The sequence below is a fragment of the Herpailurus yagouaroundi genome, unplaced genomic scaffold (genome assembly GCF_014898765.1).
Source record: "Herpailurus yagouaroundi ecotype Mexico unplaced genomic scaffold, PumYag 205, whole genome shotgun sequence".
Lineage (NCBI taxonomy): Eukaryota > Metazoa > Chordata > Mammalia > Carnivora > Felidae > Herpailurus > Herpailurus yagouaroundi.
In genome coordinates, this window is record NW_024412436.1 from 6,046,993 (window position 1) to 6,071,009 (window position 24,017).

General features: G+C 42.0%; 1 protein-coding gene and 1 long non-coding RNA gene across 2 annotated transcripts in view; one reads left to right on the forward strand and one right to left on the reverse strand.

Annotated features, from left to right (window-relative positions):
• Positions 1 to 18,171, reverse strand: part of POGK (pogo transposable element derived with KRAB domain) — a 33,466-nt gene extending 15,295 nt beyond the window's left edge. The window contains 1 exon segment of the mRNA XM_040451782.1: positions 18,141 to 18,171. Within this exon segment, the coding sequence (XP_040307716.1) occupies positions 18,141 to 18,156 (16 nt within the window). The 5' untranslated portion in view covers positions 18,157 to 18,171.
• LOC121015089 (uncharacterized) lies at positions 434 to 19,447 on the forward strand. The gene is made up of 3 exons (XR_005783618.1): positions 434 to 1,882; positions 3,175 to 3,267; positions 18,435 to 19,447. It is a non-coding gene; the product is annotated as an uncharacterized LOC121015089 (long non-coding RNA).
• The last annotated feature ends 4,570 nt before the right edge of the window (positions 19,448 to 24,017 follow it).

Consider the following 24,017-nt stretch of genomic DNA (forward strand, 5'->3'; position numbering starts at 1 on the left):
GGGAGGAGACGCCGAGGGCTCCGGCCCCGCTGTCACAGCGCCATCCCCGCCGCCTCTCCGGCTTCCCGTGCGCGCGGCCCCTCGGGAGGGAGCGGGGAGGACACGTGGTGGGAGGAGGAGGGTCCGACCGCGAGCTGAGGGTGTTGGGAGGAGAGGGGAGGAGCGCGGCTGATGTCAGCGGGCCTCGGCGGCGCCGGGAGACGGCGCCCGCGCCAGCTCCGGACCCTCCTCCCGGCGCGGTTTCCGGCCGGTCCGCGCGGCGCTCTCCTCCCGGCGGAGTTCTCGACCCTGCTCGCGGCTCCCTCTGGCCGGCCAGCGGCGCCGTGCCCTCCGCCCTCCCCGTTTCCCCCGCGGTCGTCGGCTTCCCGTGCGCTGTGGGCGCCCTCGGCGGGCCGGAGGCAGGAAGGGCATGAAGGATTTCTGCTTTAGCAGAGTGTGTGACCTGGGAGCATTTATCCCTGTGCTGATTTGCATTCACCGGTGGTTTGCGTTTGCTGGGGTGAGCACTCAAGGCAGGCTCGCCACGCTTCAAGGGACGCGTTAGGAAGAGTAGACCAAGGGGGCTGAAGAGGGGTCCTGGATCTTTGCCGAACCGTGCTCGGATTCTGGCAAGCATAGGTCCAGAACTTCGTTCGTAGTATATACGAAGAAGAAACTTCCTGATAGGAGTACTTGTTACCTGCTAAAGCCCAAGCTTGTAATCTCGTGGAGGACGTAACTGTCTCTCTGTAGCAGGATCGTCAAAAGGCTCCACAAAAAAGAGCAGACAAGCCCTGAAGCCCTTCTGATTCCAGAAAAAAAGATTCTGGGTTTGGGTTTTTGTTGGGAAGTCGTTAAGGAAAAAATAAAATCATTCTGACACTTGTTAAAACAGGAAGGAGGACTTTATTTAGAAATATGGAAGTAGGGGTCCATACCATCACACGAAGGGAGAGACATCCGCTCAACTCTAAAAGTTGGCGAAGGATAGCCCACAGGCAAAGTCAGGGAGTCAGTGGGCAGAAATTCGTTTAGAGGAGACAGTAGGGAGAGAGAGGAATCTTGCTGCCGGCCGGCCAGCCCGGTCAGATTTCCACGATGGGGGCAGGTTCTCTCTAAACCGAGTTTGCAGGATTCTTGAGGAAGCTGGGCTGCGCAGGCCGAGGAGTGGAGGAGGATCCGAAGACCGAGGCCTCCCGGAGAAGAGGGCTCAGAGGAGACCGACTAACATTTGATCAAGTCAAGAGTTTTTGTCAAACTTCTCGGACTGTCCCTAAGATCTGAGTAGCTCCTGGGGGAGGCGTCTCTCTCCAAGTGTTTGTGGCCATTCCTGGTTGTTTATGAATAAGTAAACATTTGTGAATGTTACTTCTCTCTGTCGTGGAGAGGCTAATGGGGAGCTGTGGAGCTCCCAATTGGTAAAATGTACTATGACAAGCACATCTTTGAAGTGTAATTGTGGTGGACGACCCCAGACCAGAGCAAGTTTAACTGAAAGAGAACGTTATTCAAATACGGGGAGCCAGGAAGATGTTAGCGTTTCTTGTTTGTGCTCACGAACAGTTCTTTTTGTGTGTAAAATTAGCATTGTTAGAACAGGCCTGACTTCTTAGCTCAAGTTGATTCACCTTCCCATCTTAACTTTTCTGAGGAATGGCGACTTCAAATGGAAAAGTGAGGAGAGTGTCGAGAAGAAACCAAAGGGTTTTAGACTCTGAGAGTCCTAATGTTCTCCTGCGGCTGTGATTAGTTTTTTGGTTTTTTTTTTTCTGGGAAGAGGACAATCACCTGAATTCTTGACTTTGGACCCACGGCCCTAAGATCTCAATTATTGCCATGGGGCCCACCTTGGTACAAGTCCGTAATTGCTAACAGGACTTCCTCGCAGGAACAAAGTGCTGGGGTAGGCACAATGCTCTGCCAGACATTCATGTTGAAATCGCTTATAAGTCATGCTGCTCGTCTCTGCCCGGGTTTCCTCAGCTTCAGAAAGAGGGAATTGCGGGCACCTGCGTGGCTCAGTCCATTAAGTGTCCGACTTTGGCTCGAGTCATGATCTCATGTTTGTGATTTTGAGCCCTGCATCGGGCTCTGTACTGACCGTGCAGAGCCTGCCTGGGATTCTCTCTCTCTCTCTCTCTCTCTCTCTCTCTCTCTCCCTCTCTCTGCCCCTCCTTCAGTGGCAGGCCCTCCCTCTTTCTCTCAAAATAAATAAATAAACTTAAAAACAAAAAAAGAAAGGAAGAGGGAATTGTGCCAGCCAGATGTTGTCAGAGCTTCCCCTCAACTCTAATTCAGCAATTCCATTTCCCAAAAAGACTTCATTTGAGTCTGCATGGGGAGTGACTGAAGCTCATTTTTGAGACAGTGCATGGCTTTGATAATTGGTAGGATGGGTTTCTGTCAGTAGGTACTTAATAAATATGAGCTGAACACCTATGAAATTAACATAATAGTTCTTTAATGAGGCTACTGGTCTGGCTTCATGCTTCTTCCTATTGAATTATTGCAGTCCACAAGCCATAGGGATTCTAAAGAGCCCAAGTCCCAGAAAATACCCGTTACCCCTAGACTACAGGTAAGCCTAGCTACCAGCCCTTCCTTCCTCCATTTCTCAGGGACTGTGGTAAATGGAATTAATACATCCTTGTGGTAGTTCACCCTGCTGGTAAATGGCATGCCTGCTGAGACCTCATGTGTGCAGAATGGACTTCAATGCCCCATCACTTGGCCTGGCCATACGACGTGCTTTGGCCAGTAGAATATGACTATGTGTAGTCCTGAGCATAGATCCTAAAAAGGTCTCACATGTTTCCACTTGCACCTCTGGGAGCTTTTGTCCTTTGCCGGGAGAAAACCATGCCTAGGCAGTCAACACCCCTCCAGCCTGGGCTCCAGAATGAGCCCTGTTCTACACAGCCATCCTGTGAAAATGCGAAGGGATCATTGTTTTGTTCTAAGCTATTGAGTCCTGGGGTGGCTTATTAGTTAGCCTTTTGTGGCTAATAGACACAGTATCAGTGGGCAACCTTGGACTTAGGGCCCCCAATATTGGCCTTCACAGGTATGCTCTGAGGCAGGGGAAAGAATTGCCATGTCATGGTGGAAACTCCTAGATATGCTAGATGGGGAGGAGAGAAACAAATTGGTCAGAGGGGAAAGGGTGTGTCACTGCTGACTGTATCTCTTTTCTAGGATTCTGGAACCTCAGAAGATCAAGATATGATATCAACATTGGATATTTCCCAGTAAAGCCTTAAAATATTCCTGAGAGACCTTGATAAAATGGTAAGGGAAATCTTGATTTGGGCAGTTTCTGGAAGGGCTTAGAAGGCTCCTGGAGAGGGGCGCCTGGGAGGGTCAGTCGGTTGGACGTCCGGCTTCGGCTCAGGTCATGATCTCACGGTCCGTGGGTTTGAGCCCCGCGTCGGGCTTTGTGCTGACCGCTCAGAGCCTGGAGCCTGCTTCTGATTCTGTGTCTCCCTCTCTCTCTGGCCCTCTCCTGCTCAAGCTCTGTCTCTGTCTCTCTCAAAAATAAATAAACATTAAAAAAAATTTTTTTAAAAAGAAGGTTCCTGGAGAAGAAGAATGTGGTTCAAGTACCTCAGAGGGTTAAGGAACACTTAAAGGTTTCTCTAGAAGAAGAAGAGAAATGTGATATCTACTGTAGTACCGGCTGCTATAACAGACTCCCAAAGGAGTCTCAACAATAGAAATTTATTTTTCACTTATGTAGTAGTTCTCTGTGGGTATTCCCAGTTTACAGGTGACTTTCTTCTATGCTGTGATTTAGGGACCCAGGCTCCTTTCATCTTGTGGCTCAGCCACACCCTTGGGACCTTGTGGTTTTCTTCATTCACCAGAGTGAAGGGAAAGTAGAAAATGGAGAAGGCACATCGTTTTCTTGGCCTTAAAGTAATACATATGTCTTTTGCTTATATTCCATTCGTTAGGATCATGGTGACAGTTATTTTTTTTATTATTTTTTTAATATGAAATTTATTGTCAAATTGGTTTCCTACAACGCCCGGTGCTCATCCCAACAGGTGCCCTCCTCAATACCCATCACCCGCCCTCCCCTCCCTCCCACCCCCCATCAACCCTCAGCATATTCTCAGTTTTTAAGAGTCTCTTATGGTTTGCCTCCCTCCCTCTCTAAGTGTTTTTTTCCTCACCTTCCCCTCCCCCATGGTCTTCTGTTAAGTTTCTCAGCATCCACATAAGAATGAAAACATATGATATCTGTCTTTCTCTGTATGACTTATTTCACTTAGCATCACACTCTCCAGTTCCATCCACGTTGCTACAAAAGACCATATTTCATTCTTTCTCATTGCCAAGGAGTATTCCATTGTACATATAAACCACAATTTCTTTATCCATTCATCAGTTGATGGACATTTAGGCTCTTTCCATAATTTGGCTATTGTTGAGAGTGCTGCTGTAAACATTGGGGTACAAGTTGCCCCTATGCATCAGCACTCCTGTATCCCTTGGGTAAATTCCTAGCAGTCTACTGCTGGCTCATAGGGTAGGTCTATTTTTAATTTTTTGAGGAATCTCCACACTGTTTTCCAGAGCGTCTGCACCAGTTTGCATTCCCACCAACAGTGCAAGAGGGTTCCCGTTTCTCCACATCCACTCCAGCATCTACAGTCTCCTGATTTGTTCATTGTAGCCACTCTGACTGGGATGAGGTGATATCTCAGTGCGGTTTTGATTTGTATTTCCCTGATGAGGAGTGATGTTGAGCATCTTTTCATGTGCCTGTTGGCCATCTGGATGTCTTCTTTAGAGAAGTGTCTATTCATGTCTTCTGCCCATTTCTTCACTGGATTATTTGTTTTTCGGGTGTGGAGTTTGGTGAGTTCTTTATAGATTTTGGATACTAGCCCTTTGCCTGATATGTCATTTGCAAAGATCTTTTCCCATTCCATTGGTTGCCTTTTAGTTTTGTTGATTGTTTCCTTTGCAGTGCAGAAGCTTTTTATCTTCATGAACTTCCAATAGTTCATCTTTGCTTTTAATACCCTTGCCTTTGGGGATGTGTCAAGTAAGAAATTGCTGGGGCTGAGGTCAGAGAGTTTTTTTTCCTGCTTTCTCCTCTAGGGTTTTGATGGTTTCCTGTCTCACATTCAGGTCCTTCATCCATTTTGAGTTCATTTTTGTGAATGGTGTAAGAAAGTGGTCTAGTTTCATTCTTCTGCACGTTGCTGTCCAGTTCTCCCAGCACCATTTGTTAAAGAGACTGTCTTTTTTCCATTGGATATTCTTTCCTGCTTTGTCAGAGATTAGTTGGCCATACTTTTGTGGGTCCAATTCTGGAGTCTCTATTCTACTCCATTGGTCTATGTGTCTGCTTTTGTGCCAATACCATGCTGTCTTGATGATTACAGCTTTGTAGTAGAGGCTAAAGTCTGGGATTGTGATGCCTCCCGCTTTGGTCTTCTTCTTCAACATTACTTTGGCTATTCGGGGTCTTTTGTGGTTCCACACAAATTTTAGGATTGCTTGTTCTAGCTTCGAGAAGAATGCTCGTGCAATTTTGATTGGGATTGCATTGAATGTGTAGATTGGTTTGGGTAGTATTGACATTTTAACAGTATTCTTCCAATCCATGAGCACGGAATGTTTTTCCATTTCTTTGTATCTTCTTCAATTTCCTTCATAAGCTTTCTATAGTTTTCAGCATACAGATCTTTTACGTCTTTGGTTAGGTTTATTCCTAGGTATTTTATGCTTCTTGGTGCAATTGTGAATGGGATCAGTTTCTTTATTTGTCTTTCTGTTGCTTCATTATTAGTGTATAAGAATGCAACTGATTTCTGTACATTAATTTTGTATCCTGAGACTTTGCTGAATTCATGTATCAGTTTTAGCAGACTTTTGGTGGAGTCTATTGGGTTTTTTATGTATAATATCATGTCATCTGCAAAAAGCGAAAGCTTGACTTCATCTTTGCCAATTTTGATGCTTTTGATTTCCTTTTGTTGTCTGATTGCTGATGCTAGAACTTCCAATATTATGTTAAACAACAGCGGTGAGAGTGGACATCCCTGTCATGTTCCTGATCTCAGGGGGAAAGCTCTCAGTTTTTCCCCATTGAGGATGATATTAGCTGTGGGCTTTTCATAAATGGCTTTTATGATGTTTAAGTATGTTCATTCTATCCCGACTTTCTCAAGGGTTTTTATTAAGAAAGGATACTGTGGCAATGCAAGCTGGTGCAGCCACTCTGGAAAACAGTATGGAGGTTCCTCAAAAAACTAAAACTAGAAATAGAACTACCCTATGACCAGCAGTCACACTACTAGGTATTTATCCAAGGGATACAGGTGTGCTATTTCAAAGGGACACGTGCACCCTCATGTTTATAGCAGCACTATCAACAATAGCCAAAGTATGGAAAGAGCCCAAATGTCCATCAGTGGATGAATGGATAAAGAAGATGTTGTATATATATATATACAAAGGAGTATTACTTGGCAATCAGAAAGAACGAAATCCTGCCATTTGCAACTACGTGGGTGGAACTGGAGGGTATTATGTTAAGTGAAATCACAAAAATCATATGACTTCACTCATATGAGGACTTGAAGAAACAAAACAGATGGACATAAGGTAAGGGAAACAAAAATAATATAAAAACAGGGAGGGGGACAAAACAGAAGAGACTCATAAATATGGAGAACAAACTGAGGGTTTCTGGAGGGGCTTTGGGGCGGGGGGCTAAATGGGTAAGGGGCACTAAGGAACCTACTCCTGAAATCATTGTTGCACTACATGCTAACTAATTTGGATGTAAATTTTAAAAAATTAAAAATAAAAAAGAGGGGCGCCTGGGTGGCGCAGTCGGTTAAGCGTCCGACTTCAGCCAGGTCACGATCTCGCGGTCCGTGAGTTCGAGCCCCGCGTCAGGCTCTGGGCTGATGGCTCAGAGCCTGGAGCCTGTTTCCGATTCTGTGTCTCCCTCTCTCTCTGACCCTCCCCCATTCATGCTCTGTCTCTCTCTGTCCCAAAAATAAATAAACGTTGAAAAAAAAATTAAAAAAAAAATAAAAAAGAAAGAGAAAGGAAGGAAGGAAGGAAGGAAGGAAGGAAGGAAGGAAGGAAGGAAGGATGCTGAATTTTGTCAAATGCTTTTTCTGCATCGATTGACAGGATCATATGGTTCTTATCTTTTCTTTTATTAATGTGTTGTATCACACACATTTGCGAATGTTGAACCAGCCCTGCAGCCCAGGAATGAATCCCACTTGATCATAGTGAATAATTCTTTTTATATGCTGTTGAATTCGATTTGCTAGCGTCTTGTTGAGAATTTTTGCATCCATATTCATCAGGGATATTGGCCTGTAGTTCTCTTTTTTTGCTGGGTCTCTGTCTGGTTTGGGAATCAAAGTAAAGCTGGCTTCATAGAATGAGTCTGGAAGTTTTCCTCCCTTTTTTATTTCTTGGAACAGCTTGAGAAGGATAGGTATTTTCTCTGCTTTAAATGTCTGGTAGAATTCCCCAGGGAAGCCATCTGGTCCTGGACTCTTATTTGTTGGGAGATTTTTGAGAACCGATTCAATTTCTTTGCTGGTTATGGGTCTGTTCAAGTTTTCTATTTCTTCCTGTTTGAGTTTTGGAAGTGTGTGGGTGGTTAGGAATTTGTCCATTTCTTCCAGGTTGTCCATTTTGTTGGCATATAATTTTTCATAGTATTCCCTGATAATTGCTTGTATTTCTGAGGGATTGGTTGTAATAATTCCATTTTCATTCATGATTTTATCTATTTGGGTCATCTCCCTTTTCTTTTTGAGAATCCTGGCTAGAGGCTTATCAATTTTATTTTTTCAAACAACCAACTCTTGGTTTCATTGATCTGCTCTACGGCTTTTTTAGATTCTATATTGTTTATTTCTGCTCTGATCTTTATTATTTCTCTTCTTCTGCTGGGTTTGGGGTGTCTTTGCTGTTCTGCTTCTATTTCCTTTAGGTGTGCTGTTAGATTTTGTATTTGGGATTTTTCTTGTTTCTTGAGATAGGCCTGGATTGCAATGTATTTTCCTCTCAGGACTGCCTTTGCTGCATCCCAAAGCACTTGGATTGTTGTATTTTCATTTTCATTTGTTTCCATATATTTTTAAATTTCTTCTCTAATTGCCTGGTTGACCCATTCATTCTTTAATAGGGTGTTCTTTAACCTCTGTGCTTTTGGAGGTTTTCCAGACTTTTTTCTGTGGTTGATTTCAAGTTTCATAGCATTGTTGTCTAAAAATGTGCATGGCTGATCTCAATTCTTTTATACTTATGAAGGGCTGTTTTGTGACTCAGTGTGTGATCTATCTTGGAGAATGTTCCATGTGCACTTGAGAAGAAGGTATATTCTGTTGCTTTGGGATGCAGAGTTCTAAATATATCTGTCAAGTCCATCTGATCCAATGTATCATTCAGGGCCCTTGTTTCTTTATTGATTCTGTGTCTAGATGATCTATCCATTGTTATAAGTGGGGTATTAAAGTCCCCTGCAATTACCACATTCTTATCAATAAGGTTGCTTATGTTTGTGATTGTTTTATATATATTTGGGGGCTCCTGTATTCGGTGCACATTTATACTTGATAGCTCTTCCTGATGGATAGACTCTATAATTATTTTATAATGCCCTTCTTCATCTCTTGTTATAGCCTTTAATTTAAAGTCTATTTTGTCTGATATAAGTATGGTTACTTCAGCTTTCTTTTGATTTCTAGTAGCATGGTAGATGGTTCTCCATCCCCTCACCTTCAATCTGAAGGTGTCCTCACGTCTAAAATGAGTCTCTTGTGGACAGCAAATAGATGGGTCTTGGGTTTGTTTTTTTTTCCATTCTGATACCCTATGTCTTTTGGTTGGAGCATTTAATCCACTTACATTCAGTGTTATTATCGAAAGATATGGGTTTAGAGTCATTGTGATGTCTGTAGGTTTCATGCTTGTAGTGATGTCTCTGGTACTTTGCGGTCCTTGCAACATTTCACTCACAGGGTCCCCCTTAGGATCTCTTGTAGGGCTGATTTAGTGGTGATGAATTCCTTCAGTTTTTGTTTGGGAACACCTTTATCTCTCCTTCTATTCTGAATGACAGACTTGCTGGATAAAGGATTCTTGGCTGCATATTTTTTCTGTTCATCACATTGAAGGTTTCCTGCCACTCCTTTCTGACCTGCCAAGTGTCAGTAGATAGGTCTGCTACTATCCTTATGTGTCCACCTTTGTAAGTTAGGGCCTGTTTATCCCTAGCTGCTTTCAGAATTCTCTCTTTATCCTCGTATTTTGCCAGTTTCACTATGATATGTCGTGCAGAAGATCGATTCAAGTTACGTCTGAAGGGAGTTCTCTGTGCCTCTTGGATTTCAATGTCTGTTTCCTTCCCTAGATCGGGGAAGTTCTCAGCTATGATTTGTTCAAGTACACCTCCAGCCCCTTTCTCTCTCTCTCGTCACAGATATTGTTCCATTGGATTGCATCACTTAGTTCTCTAATTCTCCCCTCATACTCCTGAATTTTTTAAATCTTTTTCTCAGCTTCCTTTTTTCCATTATTTTATCATCGAATTCACTTATTCTCTCCTCTGCCTCTTCAATTGGTGCTATGGCCACCTCCATCTTATTTTGTACCTCATTTATAGCATTTTTTAATTGCTCATGACTATTTTTTAGTCCCTTGATCTCTGTAGCAATAGATTCTCTGCTGTGCTCTATGCTTTTTGCAAGCCCAGTGATTAATTTTATGACTATTATTCTAAATTCTTGTTCCATTATATTGTTTAAATCAGTTTTGAGCAATTCATTAGCTGTCACTACTTCCTGGAGTTTCTTTTGAGGAGAATTCTTCCATTTCATCATTTTGGGTAGTCCCTACGGTAGCTCCAAACTGCAGGGCACATCCTCTGTGCTGTCTGGAGAGACTTGTGTTGGTGGGTGAGGTCACAGTCAGATCTGATGTCTGGCCCCAGCCCACCACTGGGGCCACAGTCAAACTGGTGTGTACCTTGTCTTCCCCTCTCCCAGGGTCAGGACTCACTGTGGAATGGTGTGGCCCCTGTCTGGGCTACTTGCACACCGCCAGGCTTGTGGTGCTGCTTCGATGGGATCTGGCCAAGGGCGTATTAGATGGGGTGGATCCACAAGGTGCACAGGGGCGAGAGGGGGCAGGCTTAGCTCACTTTGCCATTGGTGGTCCCCTTTGGGAGGGGCCCTACAGCACCTGGAGGAAGGCAGGCCCGTCGGAGGGATGGATCCACAGAAGCACAGCGTTGGGCGTTTGCGCAGTGCAAGCAAGTTCGGTGATGGGAACTGGTTCCCTTTGGAATTTCGGCCGGGGGATGGGAGAGAGAAATGGCGCTAGCCAGCACCTTTGTTCCCCCACCGAGCTGAGCTCTGTCTTCCGGGGCTCAACAATTCTCCCTCCCTGTGTCCTCTCACCCTCCCAGCTCTCTGAGAGCAGAGCTGTTGACTTTTAACATTCCAGATGTCAAGTCCCACTGGCTGTCAGAACTCATGCAGTCCGACCCCTCTGCTTTTGCAAGCCAGACTTTGGGGGCTCTGCCTTGCCAGGCGGGCTGCCCCTCCACTGCCCTGGCTCCCTCTTGCCAGTGTGTGTAGCATGCACCGCCTCTCCACCCTTCCTACCCTCTTCCATGGGCCTCTTGTCTATGCTTGGCTCTGGAGAGTCCATCCTGCTAGTCTTCTGATGGTTTTCTGGGTTATTTAGGCAGATGTGGGTGGAATCTAAGCGACCAGCAGGATGAAGTGAGCCCAGCGTCCTCCTACACCGCCATCTTCCTTCATTCAGACTACACTGAGCCTGGTGGGCATGATCTGGCGGGTTGAGCTTAAATTCTGCTGCTTTCTTGCTGCCTCTGGAGGTGGTGGATAATCCATTCCTGGATTTTGGATCCTAGCTCCAAATCTTTGGCATTATGCATTTTCAGACTTTATATGAGCTTCTCCCTACCCGCCCCCACCTCCGGCCTCCTCCCCTGACTGGTTCCAGAAACGAGCCGGAGTGAGACTGGGTCTGGGGTTGGAAAGGGTCTGACTTAGAAAACAGTACTGAATCAAAAATCAGGCTGGACACACCTTCAAAACCAGACTGGGTCCAGGGGCAGACTGGGTCCATCTTCCATGGTGACATTTATATGAAAAGGGGCAGGGAGATGTAGAGCATGTCTGAGCAGTCACTTTCCAGTAACATCTCCACACACTGAAAAGGAGAGCCTGGATTTTTGTCTCTACCACAGGGATGCTTTTTCTTTCGCTCCACTCGCTTCCTGTTGGCAAGATTTCTGAAAAGAAGTCCAATGTAATTCTTAGCCTTGTTTCCATATAGGAAAGGTATTTTTATTACCCTGGCTTCTTTCAAGATTTTCTGTTTGTTTTTGATCTTATGTTGTTTGAATATTATATTCCTAGGTGTATATTTTTTGGTATTTTCCTGTGTGGTATTTTCTTAGCTTCCTAGATCTGTGATTGGTATCAGTCATTAACTTTGGGAAATTCTCAGCTATAATTACTTCAATATTTCTTCTTTTCTTTTCTCTGTCTCTTCTGGTATTTCCATTATGGGTATGTTACACCATTTGTAATTTTCTCATAGTTCTGTGTTTGTTTTCCTGTTTTTTGTTTGTATTTGTGTTTTAGTTTGGGAAGTTTCTATTGACATATCTTCAAGCTCATTGATTCTTTCCTTGGCTGTGTCTAGTCTACTGATGAGCCCAGCAAAAGCATTCTTCATTTCTGTGGCAGTGTTTTTGATTTCTAGAATTTCTTTTTGATTCTTTCTTAGCATCTCCATCTCTCTACTGACATTACCCATCTGTGCGTATTATACACCGTTTACACTAAGGCCCTCAACATAATACTTGTAGTTATTTTAACTTCCCAGTTTGATAATTCCAAAATCTCTGCCATATCTTAGTCTGGCTCTAATGTTTATTTTGTCTCTTCAAACTGTGATTTTTTTTTTTTTTTGGCCTTTTAGCATACCTTAAAATTTTTCTTAGAAGCCATACATAAGCTCTTGGGTAAAAGGATTGTTTGGGGGGCTAGGAGTTAGGCTGTGTTTACTCTTTGCTATAAGTGAGGCTAAAATTTCTTCCAGTGTCTTTGTTTTTGTGTCCCTTGTTGTCTTTGGATATTCTTAGAGACTCTTATAGTTCTTTTAGCTTATAGTTCTTTTTAGCTCCAAGCCCCTGTTATTATACTGGAGCCCCATTTATATGTTGGTAAACTATTGGGGGGGGAGCAACATACTATAATCTATGATTAGGTCTTAGTGTTTTAGCAAACCTGTGTCTCTGATTCTCAGCTTCCTCCTTCTTCCCCTTTAAATGAGACTAGAACAGGGGGCTGAAATTGGGTATTTCCCCTCCCCCAATTTGCTCTGAGAAGCTCAATTTGTTTAAAATTTGGTAAAACAGTTTCCCTTGAAGGCAAGCCTTTGTCAAGGAGAACAGAGCACTCTGGACTTATTTTTAATTTTTTGTTGTTTTGAGAGAGAGAGAGAGAGAGAGAGAGAGAGTGCATGAGTCAGGGAGAGGGGCAGAGTGAAAGAGAGAATCTTAAGCAGGCTTCGTGCTCAGAGTGGAGCCTGAGACGGGGCTGGAACCCGCAACCCTGGGATCATGACCTGAGCCGAAGTCAAGAGTCAGTTCTTCAACTGACTGAGCTGCTCAGGTGCCCCTGGGCTTATTTGTAAATGGCTACTTTCCCCCTTCCCCTGTATGAAATACAAGGGGATTTTTCTTCCATATTCACCCTGAGAACCTGGTGGAGTTTCTGGACATAAAACTCAGGAAAGTTGGGTGGGGGGAATGTTTACATCTCAAGCCAGACTAGGCACAGTCTCCAGTAGTCAATTGTCCTTTATGTGTTCCTACCAGGCACCAACTGTGGCTTTTGCTCCTGGTAAACTATGATTCTTTGTATTTGCCTGGCTCTCTAGTTTTTTTGGTGGGGGGGGAGGTGACAACTTTTCTTGTAACCTCAATTCCTTGATTGAGGGACTGGTTGATTTTTCAGTTTGTTTGGCTTTTTATTTTCTTTTTGTGAGGATAGGAGTGGTTACTTCCAACCTCTTTACATGTCAGACCAGGCAGAGAGACTTTAAACAGAGTTGGGGATAAGGATCCAGCAACTCTTTTACTTTACCTTCCTCCTCAGGGCTGGCCCAGGTCAAGAGCTCATTTTCATTTACACTGGGTGGGAGTTGAGAGGATAGCTCAATAGAGCCCATTCATAGTGGTTCTTCCTAATCTCTCAGCTTATTGTCATGCCTACAACCCACTCTCTTCTATAATATTCATTGATTGCTCCTAGTCTCAGCCTGAGATGACTCAAAACCAAATCTAACATAACAATCTTGTCAATATTTAAAAACTTCTGTCTCATTTTTTTTCAAAACATTTCAGTGTTTATTTACTTTTTGAGAGAGATTGACAGAGTGTGAGCAGGGGAGGGGCAGAGATGGAGGGAGACACAGAATCCAAAGCAGGCTCCAGGCTCTGAGCTGTCAGCACAGAGCTCGACTCAGGGCTTGAACTCACAGACCACAAGATCATGACCTGAGCCGAAGTGGGAAACTTAACTGACTCAGCCATCTGGGTGCCCCTGTTCTGTCTCTTTAAGTCTTCGCTAAATATTCCTGTTTTCTTCAAGACTTCCTTATAGGGCATGGTTTCAGGTTTCTTGTCCACTGAGGTTACTTATGATATATTTCAGTTCAGAGTTTTCTCAGATCTTTGTAATACCATATTTCTTTTTTTAAATGTTTGTTTATTTATTTATTGAGAGAAATAGTGAGAGAGAGAGAGAGAGTGGGGGGGCAGAGAGAGACAGAGAGAGAGAATCTCAAGCAGGTTCTCCACTGTCAACACAGAGCCCAATGTGGGGCTCAAACCCACAAACCAGGGGATCATGACCTGAGCTGAAATCAAGAGTCAGACTCTTAACCAAATGAACCACCCAGGAGCACTCCCCTTTAAGTTTATTTATTTATTTTGAAAGAGAGAGAGAGAGTGGGCAAGGGGTAGAGAGAGAGAGAGAGAGAGAGAGAGAATCTGAAGGAGGCTCACCACATGGTCAGCACAGACCCCAATGCAGGGCTCGAACCCACAAACTATTGGATCAATAACATCATAATTCTTTTTTTTAATTAAAAAAAAATTTTGTAATGTTTTTATTTTTGAGAGAGAGAGAGGGAGAGAGAGAGAATGCAAACAGGGGAGGGGCAGAGAGAGGGAGACACAGAATCTGAAGCAGGCTCCAGACTCCGAGCTGTCGGCACAGAGCCCAATGCAGGGCTTGAACCCACAGATGGCGAGATCATGACCTGAACTGAAGTCAGATGCTCAACAGACTAAGCCACCCGGGCACCCCAATAATACCATAGTTCTTGAAGTAATTTTCCCACATCTATTTTTGGATGTATTTTTCCTGTCTTCTTTTTACAGAGAAACCTCTTTATTGGAAAGGAAAAAACAAACTAGTTCTTCGACAGAAAAAAGTTTTCTCTTAGCAGAGAAGAATACATCAAATTTCTCATGTGTCTTACAAGGAACACTGAATAATAGATAGAGAACATCATTGTTTGAGAAAATGTAGTCTCAAAATTCAAATGCTGTCGTAGTCAGCTTTTGCTGCACAACGACAGGATGTGAGCAGAGAATTGACCTGTGCTTGCACAGTGGGACTTGCCTTGGATGCTCTGAATGGAAATGAAGGGTTTCCCCCGGGGAGCTGCTTCTTGAGCCGGGTCTCCAGACAACAGCATGTGCAGCAGACCTTAGCCCAACCTGTAGCACCTGATCCATAGTTGACCTAAAGACAAATGAACACAAAAACAAATACTTGTATTATAAACCACCGGATTTTTAGGGCTGGGATGAAGCTGAAGAATCAGTTACCCAGAGGAAGCGCTTCATGACAGATCCCTGGAGCGTAAGTGGTAAGCCCCACCCTGCAAGCGCATGTCAATCCTCTGCTCATACTATATTCGTTATTAACATCCTGTTAGTCAAGATAAGTCCAATGGCCATGCCCAACATCTACAGCTGGAGAAATACACTCTGTCCACCCTGGCATCATGGTAAAAGTGTTGTCTCAGTCTGCTCAGGCTACCATAGTTTGGGTGGCTTAAACAGCAGACATTTATTTCTCACATCTCATTTTTCTGGGAGCTGGGAAATCCAAGACAAAGGTGCTGGAAACAGAAATTTCATTTAGAGGCCTTTTCTCTTGGCTTGTAGGTGACTGCATCTCGCCATGTGCTCACGTGGACTTTCGTTAGTGCTGCACGTGGAAAGAGCGCTCTCTCTCATCCTCTTATTATAAGGCCACTAATCCTATTGGATTAGGGACCCACCTTTATGACTTCATTTAACTTTACCTCCCAAAGAACCTGTTCCGAATACAGTCATATTGCTGGTTAGAACTTCAACATATGAATTTTGAAGGGCCGCAATTCAGCCCATAGTAAATGTCAACATATACTGCTATGACAAGGGAGCAAATAATTAGAACCAATAATTCAGCCCACAAAATTATTCACAACCCTCCTTCTTGCAGAATACACTCACACCCATTCCAAATGCCCCACCCCCACCCCCGCTGAAGTTTTATGTGATTACAACATCATGTCTGCTTGGTCAGGAGGCCTATGAACAAAGAATGCAAATTATCTCCTCTCCACCCCAGCATCCTTTAAATAGAGTTATGGCACAGAGGTGGGATGACCAAAATCAACATTTAGATTTGAAAAGGGAGAAGAATGAGAGACTGAGCAGCCATCTTCATAGCAATTCTGAAAGACAACTGGGCAAGTGTCAGGTTCTCCTGCCCTAGGGGGCCCTGAGCCTCTTCCTAGGAGTGGCTCCAAAGTTCATTGTTCTTCACCACTGTGGCTCTACACTCTAGGAAGTCTTTCATTTTCCATTATTTTCCTTAGCCTCTTCTGAAGAGGCCATACGGGAATAATATGCCTTTCTTGGGGGGCAGAGCAGCCTTCTCAATCAGCTCCTTGCCTTTAAAAGACAAGCCCAGAAGATCCTTTTTTATCTTGAACAGAGTCAGATTGTTTGTTTTGTTTTTTTAATCGTCCGGGTTTGATATGTGTGGGACACTTTTTGTCAATACAGCTCTCTTAATAACATTGTGAGTTTTACAAGCATTTGATTACAATTTATATCATGTTTCCAGAAAGCCATGTTTACTAGTTTTTTTTTGGTAAGACAAGGTCACAAGGTTGCTTGCCTTGTGACCTAAATTTTCTGATGGATCTAAGAATTGCTATTGTCAGTTTATCCAGTTTTTTTTCTTGGGAAAATGGGAATGACCCTTTCCAAGCTCTTTACATGTCAGGACAGAAACTACTTTTTTTATTTTATTTGGGAAAAAAAAAACCCACTTTGCTCATGGAAAAGAATAAAAATCACTTGAAATCCTCCTCACACACATGTAACTATTGAATGTGGTTGTTTCTTATGGAAGGTTGTGGGAATCACATCAAAATGTAACTCAGTGTGAAGATGATTCAGTAAGGTGATAAAGGAATCATGTTTACCATTTATCCATTAAGTGTCCAAATCTTTTTTTCAAGATTTTATTTTTAAGCAATCTGTACACCCAACACGGGGCTTGAACTTACAACCGTGAGATCAACAGTCGCATGGTCCACTATCTGAGCCAGCCAGGCACCCCTAGGTGTCCAAATCTTGTTCTAAGGAGTGAATTTAGAGATTTTGGAGGAGTATATGGAAGCTTATTTGTTGGTCTTTTCTCTGAATATCATTTTCCCCAGCCTAGCTTTTGCTAGGGACTAGAAAAGACACAATTTTCTAATGAGAGATGGAAATGCTAGTGTCTTATATTGACAACTGGAAGATTCCATATGCTTTGGAATTCACATCAGCAGGAGGAGAGTTGATATCCAATTATAAAATTACCAAAAAAACCCACAAAACAACAACAACAACAAAAAAAAAACAAACCCTACCCTGAATAGAAGAACACCTGTACACAAAGGCAGACTTTTCTGGATCAGTTTTAGATCAGTTTCAGCACAGGCTTGGTGGAACCCTTAAAGTTCTAAACCTCAAGCATGGTGGAATAATTTTGGCCATGAAAAACTTTAAAGCAGATGTTAACAGTTGCCTTACAAAGATTATAGAAAAATAATGGTCCCATGAATCATCTATTGAGTCATTTTTATCAGAATAAAAGCATGTCTCAAGATTTCTCTTAAAAAAAAAAAAAACTCTGTCATGTCTCCCTCCACGTACCTTTTCTTTGCTCTCTTCCCACAAAACTCTTTGAGTTGTTGATTCCCATTATCTCCTATGTCTCTTTCCATCGTCCTCTTGAACACTTTCCAATCATGTTTTCTCCCCACAACAGAACTTGTCAAGGACATCAATAATGTCTATGTCGCTAAATTAAATGGCCAATTCTCAAACTGAATCTTATAGAACTATGGTAGCATGTTACATTACTGCCACCACTCCCCACCCCCACCTCCCAACAAATCATGGCTCTCAGGATTCACCCATGTGGTCCTTTCCATATCAACTCTGGATTTGGACATGGGGTTTATTTTGACCAATGGAGCGTCAGTAAATCTGAAGCAAGCAGAGGCTTGATAAGCACTTGTACATTGGTACTTGCTCTCTTGAGTCCTGTTGCCAAGGAAACAATTATGTGCTATCCTGCTAGTGGGATGATGTGAAGGAGGATCAAAGTGCATAACCCAAACTGACCACCAGATCTGTGGATGAGGCCCTTAGAAAACTGCCAGCTCCCAGCCAAACTGTTGTTGAACTGCAGCTGCTCATGTGACTCCAAGCAAGGCCATCAGATGTGCTGCCTAGGAGTGGTGTCAGCATCATGGTAGTGTAGACATTTCTTCTTTTTACTCTCCCTTTTAAACACTGAAACATACAACTATCCATGAACAAAAGTACTTGTGTAGGTGTTGTGGGATTTAGCACCTTATGCCAAGGGATCTGGGAAGAATTATGTACACCTGTGTAGCCAGTAATAGTTGAATAGACCTTGGTATGGGCCATAAAACCAGGGAAGCCAGCCAGCCTGCTCAGATCCCTCAAAGCGTGGTTGGGAAGAAACCTGGAGAGTACTGACCTGAGTAGATACCCATGCATGGGAAAGAATTTGCAGAAGTCCAGCCTTCCCAAGGGAAGATTCCAACACACCATTCTAGAGACAAAATAAGAGTTTGGTCACGGTGGAGATGGTAGTAAGAAAAACTTTCCCAGTGTGTCCCTTTGCCCCACTTCCCCAGAAAATGCTGCACCCAGGCTGATGTATCCAGCAGCTGCTAAATCTCTCTTAGGGGAAAAAGATAACACTGAGTGAGGGCCCACTACCCTAGCTGTGCGAGAAGTGACTGGAGAAACCTGTTGTTTTTCCCAACAGCACCCAGTGTATCTGATGTGAGACATCCATGATTGGGGGAAGAGAGAAGATTGGGGCAAGAGGCAGGTAAGAGACTGCATTCCTGCTTGACTGCTGTCTTCAGGAAATCCATTCATAAACCTCTGGGAATACCATATCCAGGAATCTCTCTATCAGATGCACAGGCACCCACAATGCCCCAAGTGCTAACCCACACCTCTTCCCATTGTGTGGCCAGCTCCTTGTACTCACTTCCACATGTGGCATCAAGGGAGAGCTCCCTGTAGGCAGTGAGCAATCAGAAAACCAGCCACTGTCTGTGAGCAAAGAAACCTCAAGCTTGAGCTATAGTGCCATCTTCTGGAAAATGAAGAGGTTTCTAGTAGTCGGCCTGGTGACTTGTAAGAACCAGAGAAGACATAAAATGTTAAGAATCCTGCCACAAGAGGGAGCAAGAAGAGTTGAGCAGATGTACCAATACAAAGGGATTAAACCCCAGATAATAACAACAGCATACTCCATCTGAAAGCAACTGGCAGAGATTTAAGGAAGCATTTGCTACTTTAATGCAAAAAGAGTAATGCAGAACTACAAGAAACATGAAAAATCAGAGAAACATATATCCACAAAAAGAAACTAATAATTCTCTAATAACTGAGCTCAAAGGCACAGAATTTTGTGACCTAGCTGATAAAAAATTCAAAATAGCTTTTTTGAACAAACTCAACAGGCCATCAGAAAATGCAGACAATTTAACACATTCTCAACAAAGTGATCAAAATTAAATTTATTCCAAAGAGGAAAAAAAAAAAATAATAAAGAGCCAAACAGAGATTCTGGAGCTGAAGAACTCAATGAATGAGATGAAAAATGCAATAGAGATCATCTGCACTGAGTAGAACAAGTGGAAGGCAGCATAAATGAGTTAGAAGGTAGGAATTTTGAAATAACCCCGTTAGAAGTGAACTACAACAAAAAAGAATGAGAAAGAGTGAGAAAAGCCTAGTGTGATCTACGAGATCCATAAAAAAAAATAGGAAAATTGGGATTTCAGGAGAAGAAGAAATCAGAAAATGGTTTAAAGAAATAATAACTGAGAACTTCTCAAACCTGGAGAGAATTGAACATCTAAATATGTGAAGCTAATAGATCACTTTATTTTTTTTTATTTTTTTTTCAACGTTTTTAATTTATTTTTGGGACAGAGAGAGACAGAGCATGAACGGGGGAGGGGCAGAGAGAGAGGGAGACACAGAATCGGAAACAGGCTCCAGGCTCTGAGCCATCAGCCCAGAGCCCGACGCAGGGCTCGAACTCACGGACCGCGAGATCGTGACCTGGCTGAAGTCGGAGGCTTAACCGACTGCGCCACCCAGGCGCCCCTGATCACTTTATTATCTTAATGCAAAACACCCTTCTCCAAGACATATTACAATAAAACTGCCCAAAATCAAGGATAAAGAAAGAATTCTAAAGGCAGCTAGAGAAAAAAGATTGTAACCTACAAAGGAACTCTCATTAGGCTATCAACAGATTCTCAGCAGAAATCCTACAGGCCAGGAGAGAGTAGAATGGCATAATCAAAATGTTGAAAGAAAAACGTTGCTAGCCAAGAATTCTCTGTCTGGCAGTTATCCTTCAGGAGATATAAGGAGAAATAAAGAATATCTTAGACAAACAAAAGCTGAGTGAGTTCACCACACTAGACTTGCCTTGCAAGAAATGCCAAAAGGAGTTCTTCAGGCTAAAATCAAAAGAAGCTAATCAGCAACACAAAAACATAAAAAAGTATATGACACACTGGTAAAGGTAAATATATAGTCAGACCTAGGAAACTTTACATATACAATAGGATAATGTGTTAGCCACTTAACTATAGTACAAAGGCCAAAGGATAAGAGTATTAAAAATAATTGTAGCTACTATAATGTGTTAAAGAATATACAATATTAATAGAAGATAATAAAGACATTAGTAATATGGACAGGTGGGAGTAAAATGATGATCAAAGTTAAGTTGCTATCAGCTTTAAATGGACTGTTTTATCTATGAGATATCTTATGTAAGCTCCATGGTAACCACAAAACAAAACTAAGAGCAGATGCACTAAAGATAAAGAAAAGGGAAATAGAGCATACCACCATGGAAAATCACCAATTTGCAAAGGTAGGCAGGAATAAAGGGAAAAAGAAGCAATGGAAATACAAAACAACTACAAAGCAGCAAACTGGCATCAGTAATCCCTCACAGGTCAATAATAACTAAATGTAAACGGCATGAATTCATCAATCAAAAGGCATAAAGTGGCTAGATGGATTTAAAAAAAATAAGACTCAGATGTATGCTGCCTACAAGAAGCTCAATTCAGTTTTAAAGACACACGTAGGCTCAAAGTGAAAAAATGGAAAAAGATATTTCATGCTAGTGGAAACCAAAAGAAAGTGCGGATAGTTATACTCATATGAGACAAGATAGGCTTTAAGGCAAAAATCATAACTAGAGACAAAGAAGGCCATTATATAGTGATAAACAGATCAATGTATCAAGAAGATATGACAATTGTACATATATATGTACCCAACATTGGAGAACCTAAATATATTAAACAAATACTAACAGATCTAAAGGGAGAAATGGACAATACGATAATAGTAGGCGACTTCAATAGCCCTCTTTCAGCAATGGATAGATTATCCAGACATAAAATCAACAAGGTAATGGTGGACTTGAACCTTACTTTAGACCAAACGGACTTAAACATTTATAGAACATTCCATTCAGAAGAGCAGAATACCTGCTCTCAGGTATTCAGAAGAACATTCCATTCAGAAGAGCATATAGAACATTCCATTCAGAAGAGCAGAATACCTCTTCTTCTCAAGTGTACATGAAACATCCTTCAGGATAGACCATATGATATGACACACAATAAACCTTCCCAAATTTAAGATGACTGGAATCATATCAAGTAATTTTCCAACTACAAAGATATGAAACTAGAAATCAACCACAAAGGAAAACTGGAAAATCTACAAATATGTGGAAATTAACACATGCTTAAATAAAGAAGGAGTCAGAGAAGAAATAAAAAATATCTTGAAAAAAATGAAAATGGAAACACAACGTAACAAAAATTTATGGGATGCTGCAAAAGCAGGTTTGAGAGGGAAGTTTATAGCAATAAATGTGTTTATTAAGAAAATGATAAGATCTCAAATAAGCAACCTAATTTTACACCTCGAGGAACTAGAAAAAAAAAAGAACAAATTAAGCACAAAGTTGGGAGAAGGAAGGAAGGAAATAACAAAGATCAAAGTGGAAAATAATAAAATAGAGACCAGAAAAATAATAGAAAAAATCAACAAAGCTAAGAGCTGTTTTTTAATTAATTAATTAATTAAAAGAACACTTCCTTTTAGAACAAACAATCCTAAAATTTGTATGGAACCACAAAAGACCCCGAATAGCCAAAATAATGTTGAAGAAGAAAACCAAAGCAGGAGGCATCACAATCCCAGATTTTAGCCTCTACTACAAAGCTGTAATCATCAACACAGTATTGGCACAAAAACAGACACATAGACCAGTGGAATAGAATACAGACCCCAGCATTGGACCCAGAAATATATGGCCAACTAATCTTTGACAAAGCAGGAAAGAGTATCCAGTGGAAAAAAGACAGTCTCTTTAGCAAATGGTGCTGGGAGAACTGGACAGCAACATGCAGAAGGAAACTGGACCGCTTTCTTACACCATACTCAAAAATAAACTCAAAATGGATGAAGGACCTGAATGTGAGACAAGAAACCATCAAAACTCTAGAGGAGAAAACAGAAAAAAACCTCTTTGACCTCAGCTGCAGCAATTTCTTACTTGACATATCTCCAAAGGCAAGGGGATTAAAAGCAAAAATGAACTCTTGGGACCTCATCAAGATAAAAAGCTTCTGCACTGCAAAGGAAACAATCAACGAAACTAAAAGGCAACTGACAGAATGGGAAAAGGTATTTGCAAATGACATATCAGATAAAGGGTTAGTACCCGAAACCTAAAAAGAACACACCAAACTCCACACCCCAAAAATAAATAATCCAGTGAAGAAATGGGCAGAAGACATGAATAGACACTTTTCCAAAGAAGACATCCAGATGATCAACAGACACATGAAACGATGCTCAATGTCACTCCTCATCAGGGAAATACAAATCAAAGCCACATTGAGATACCACCTCACACCAGTTAGAGTCGCTAAAATGAACAAATCAGGAAACTACAGATGCTGGTGAGGATGTGGAGAAATGTGAACCCTCTTGCACTGTTGGTGGGAATGCAAACTGGTGCAGCCACTCCGGAAAACAGTGTGGGGGTCCTTAAAAAATTAAAAATAGATCTACCCTATGGCCCAGCAATAGCACTGCTAAGCATTTACCCAAGGCATAGAGGAGTGCTGATTCATAGGGGCACATGTACCCCTATGTGTATAAAAATGCAATAATAGCTAAATTATGGAAAAAGCCTAAATGCCCATCAATCAATGAATGGATAAAGACGATGTGGTTTATATATACAATGGAATACTACTTGGCAATGAGAAAGAATAAAATCATGCCATTTGCAGCAACGTGGATGGAACTGGAGGGTATTATGCTAAGTGAAATAAGTCAGTCAGAGAAAGACAGATATCATATGCTTTCACTCATATGTGGATCTTGAGAAACTTAACAGAAGACCATGGGGGAAGGGAAGGGGGAAAAAATAGTTGCAAACAGAGAGGGAGGGAGGCAAAGCATAAGAAATTCTTAAACACAGAGAACAAACTGAGGGTGGATGGGGGAGGGGTGGGGGAGGGGGCAAATGGGTGATGGGCATGGAGGAGGGCACTTGTTGGGATGAGCACTGGATGTTGTATGTGAGCCAATTTGACAATAAATTATATTAAAAGAAGATTTAAAAAAAGATGTGCATTTGGTTTTTATATTCTCTATTTACAATCTTATTTAAAATCTGATTGTTTTGCAGCATGATATATTTTGGGGGATTGTATTAAACACATAGGGACAAATTACTCTTTGTTTTATGTCTTCAGCTGCTGTGGACATTATAATAACATATTTGACTAAAGTGGGAAGCCCTCCAGAGGTTGAGCTTTGAGTAATTCTGTGTGATCTCCAAACAGGTAACTGATACCTGACAGAAAGATAGAAATATCTAAATTCACGTGAAGGACAGTCTGTCATTTGTAGTTCCTGGATTTTTTCAAATTCTACTATCACCTAGAAATGATGACTTGAATATTTTGAAACATGTGTGATTAGAAAATGCCGTAAAGAAACATGGAAACTTCACGATAACACATCTGCTCTCATTCCCCCCCCCTTTTATTCTAAATATTTGAGAGACAGACATTTGATTTCATTCTGTTACTGCTGAAATATAAGCATAAAAACAAAATAAAAACAAGCATTCTTGGAATAAGAGAGTCCATCACAATAATTCATTAGGCATTTTTTCCTTTTTTTTTTTTTTTTTTTAAGTGCTCTTTGGAATATGTTCAACAATGATGCCTCCAGGCTTTTTCAGGATTACTTTGGCTATTCCGGGTCT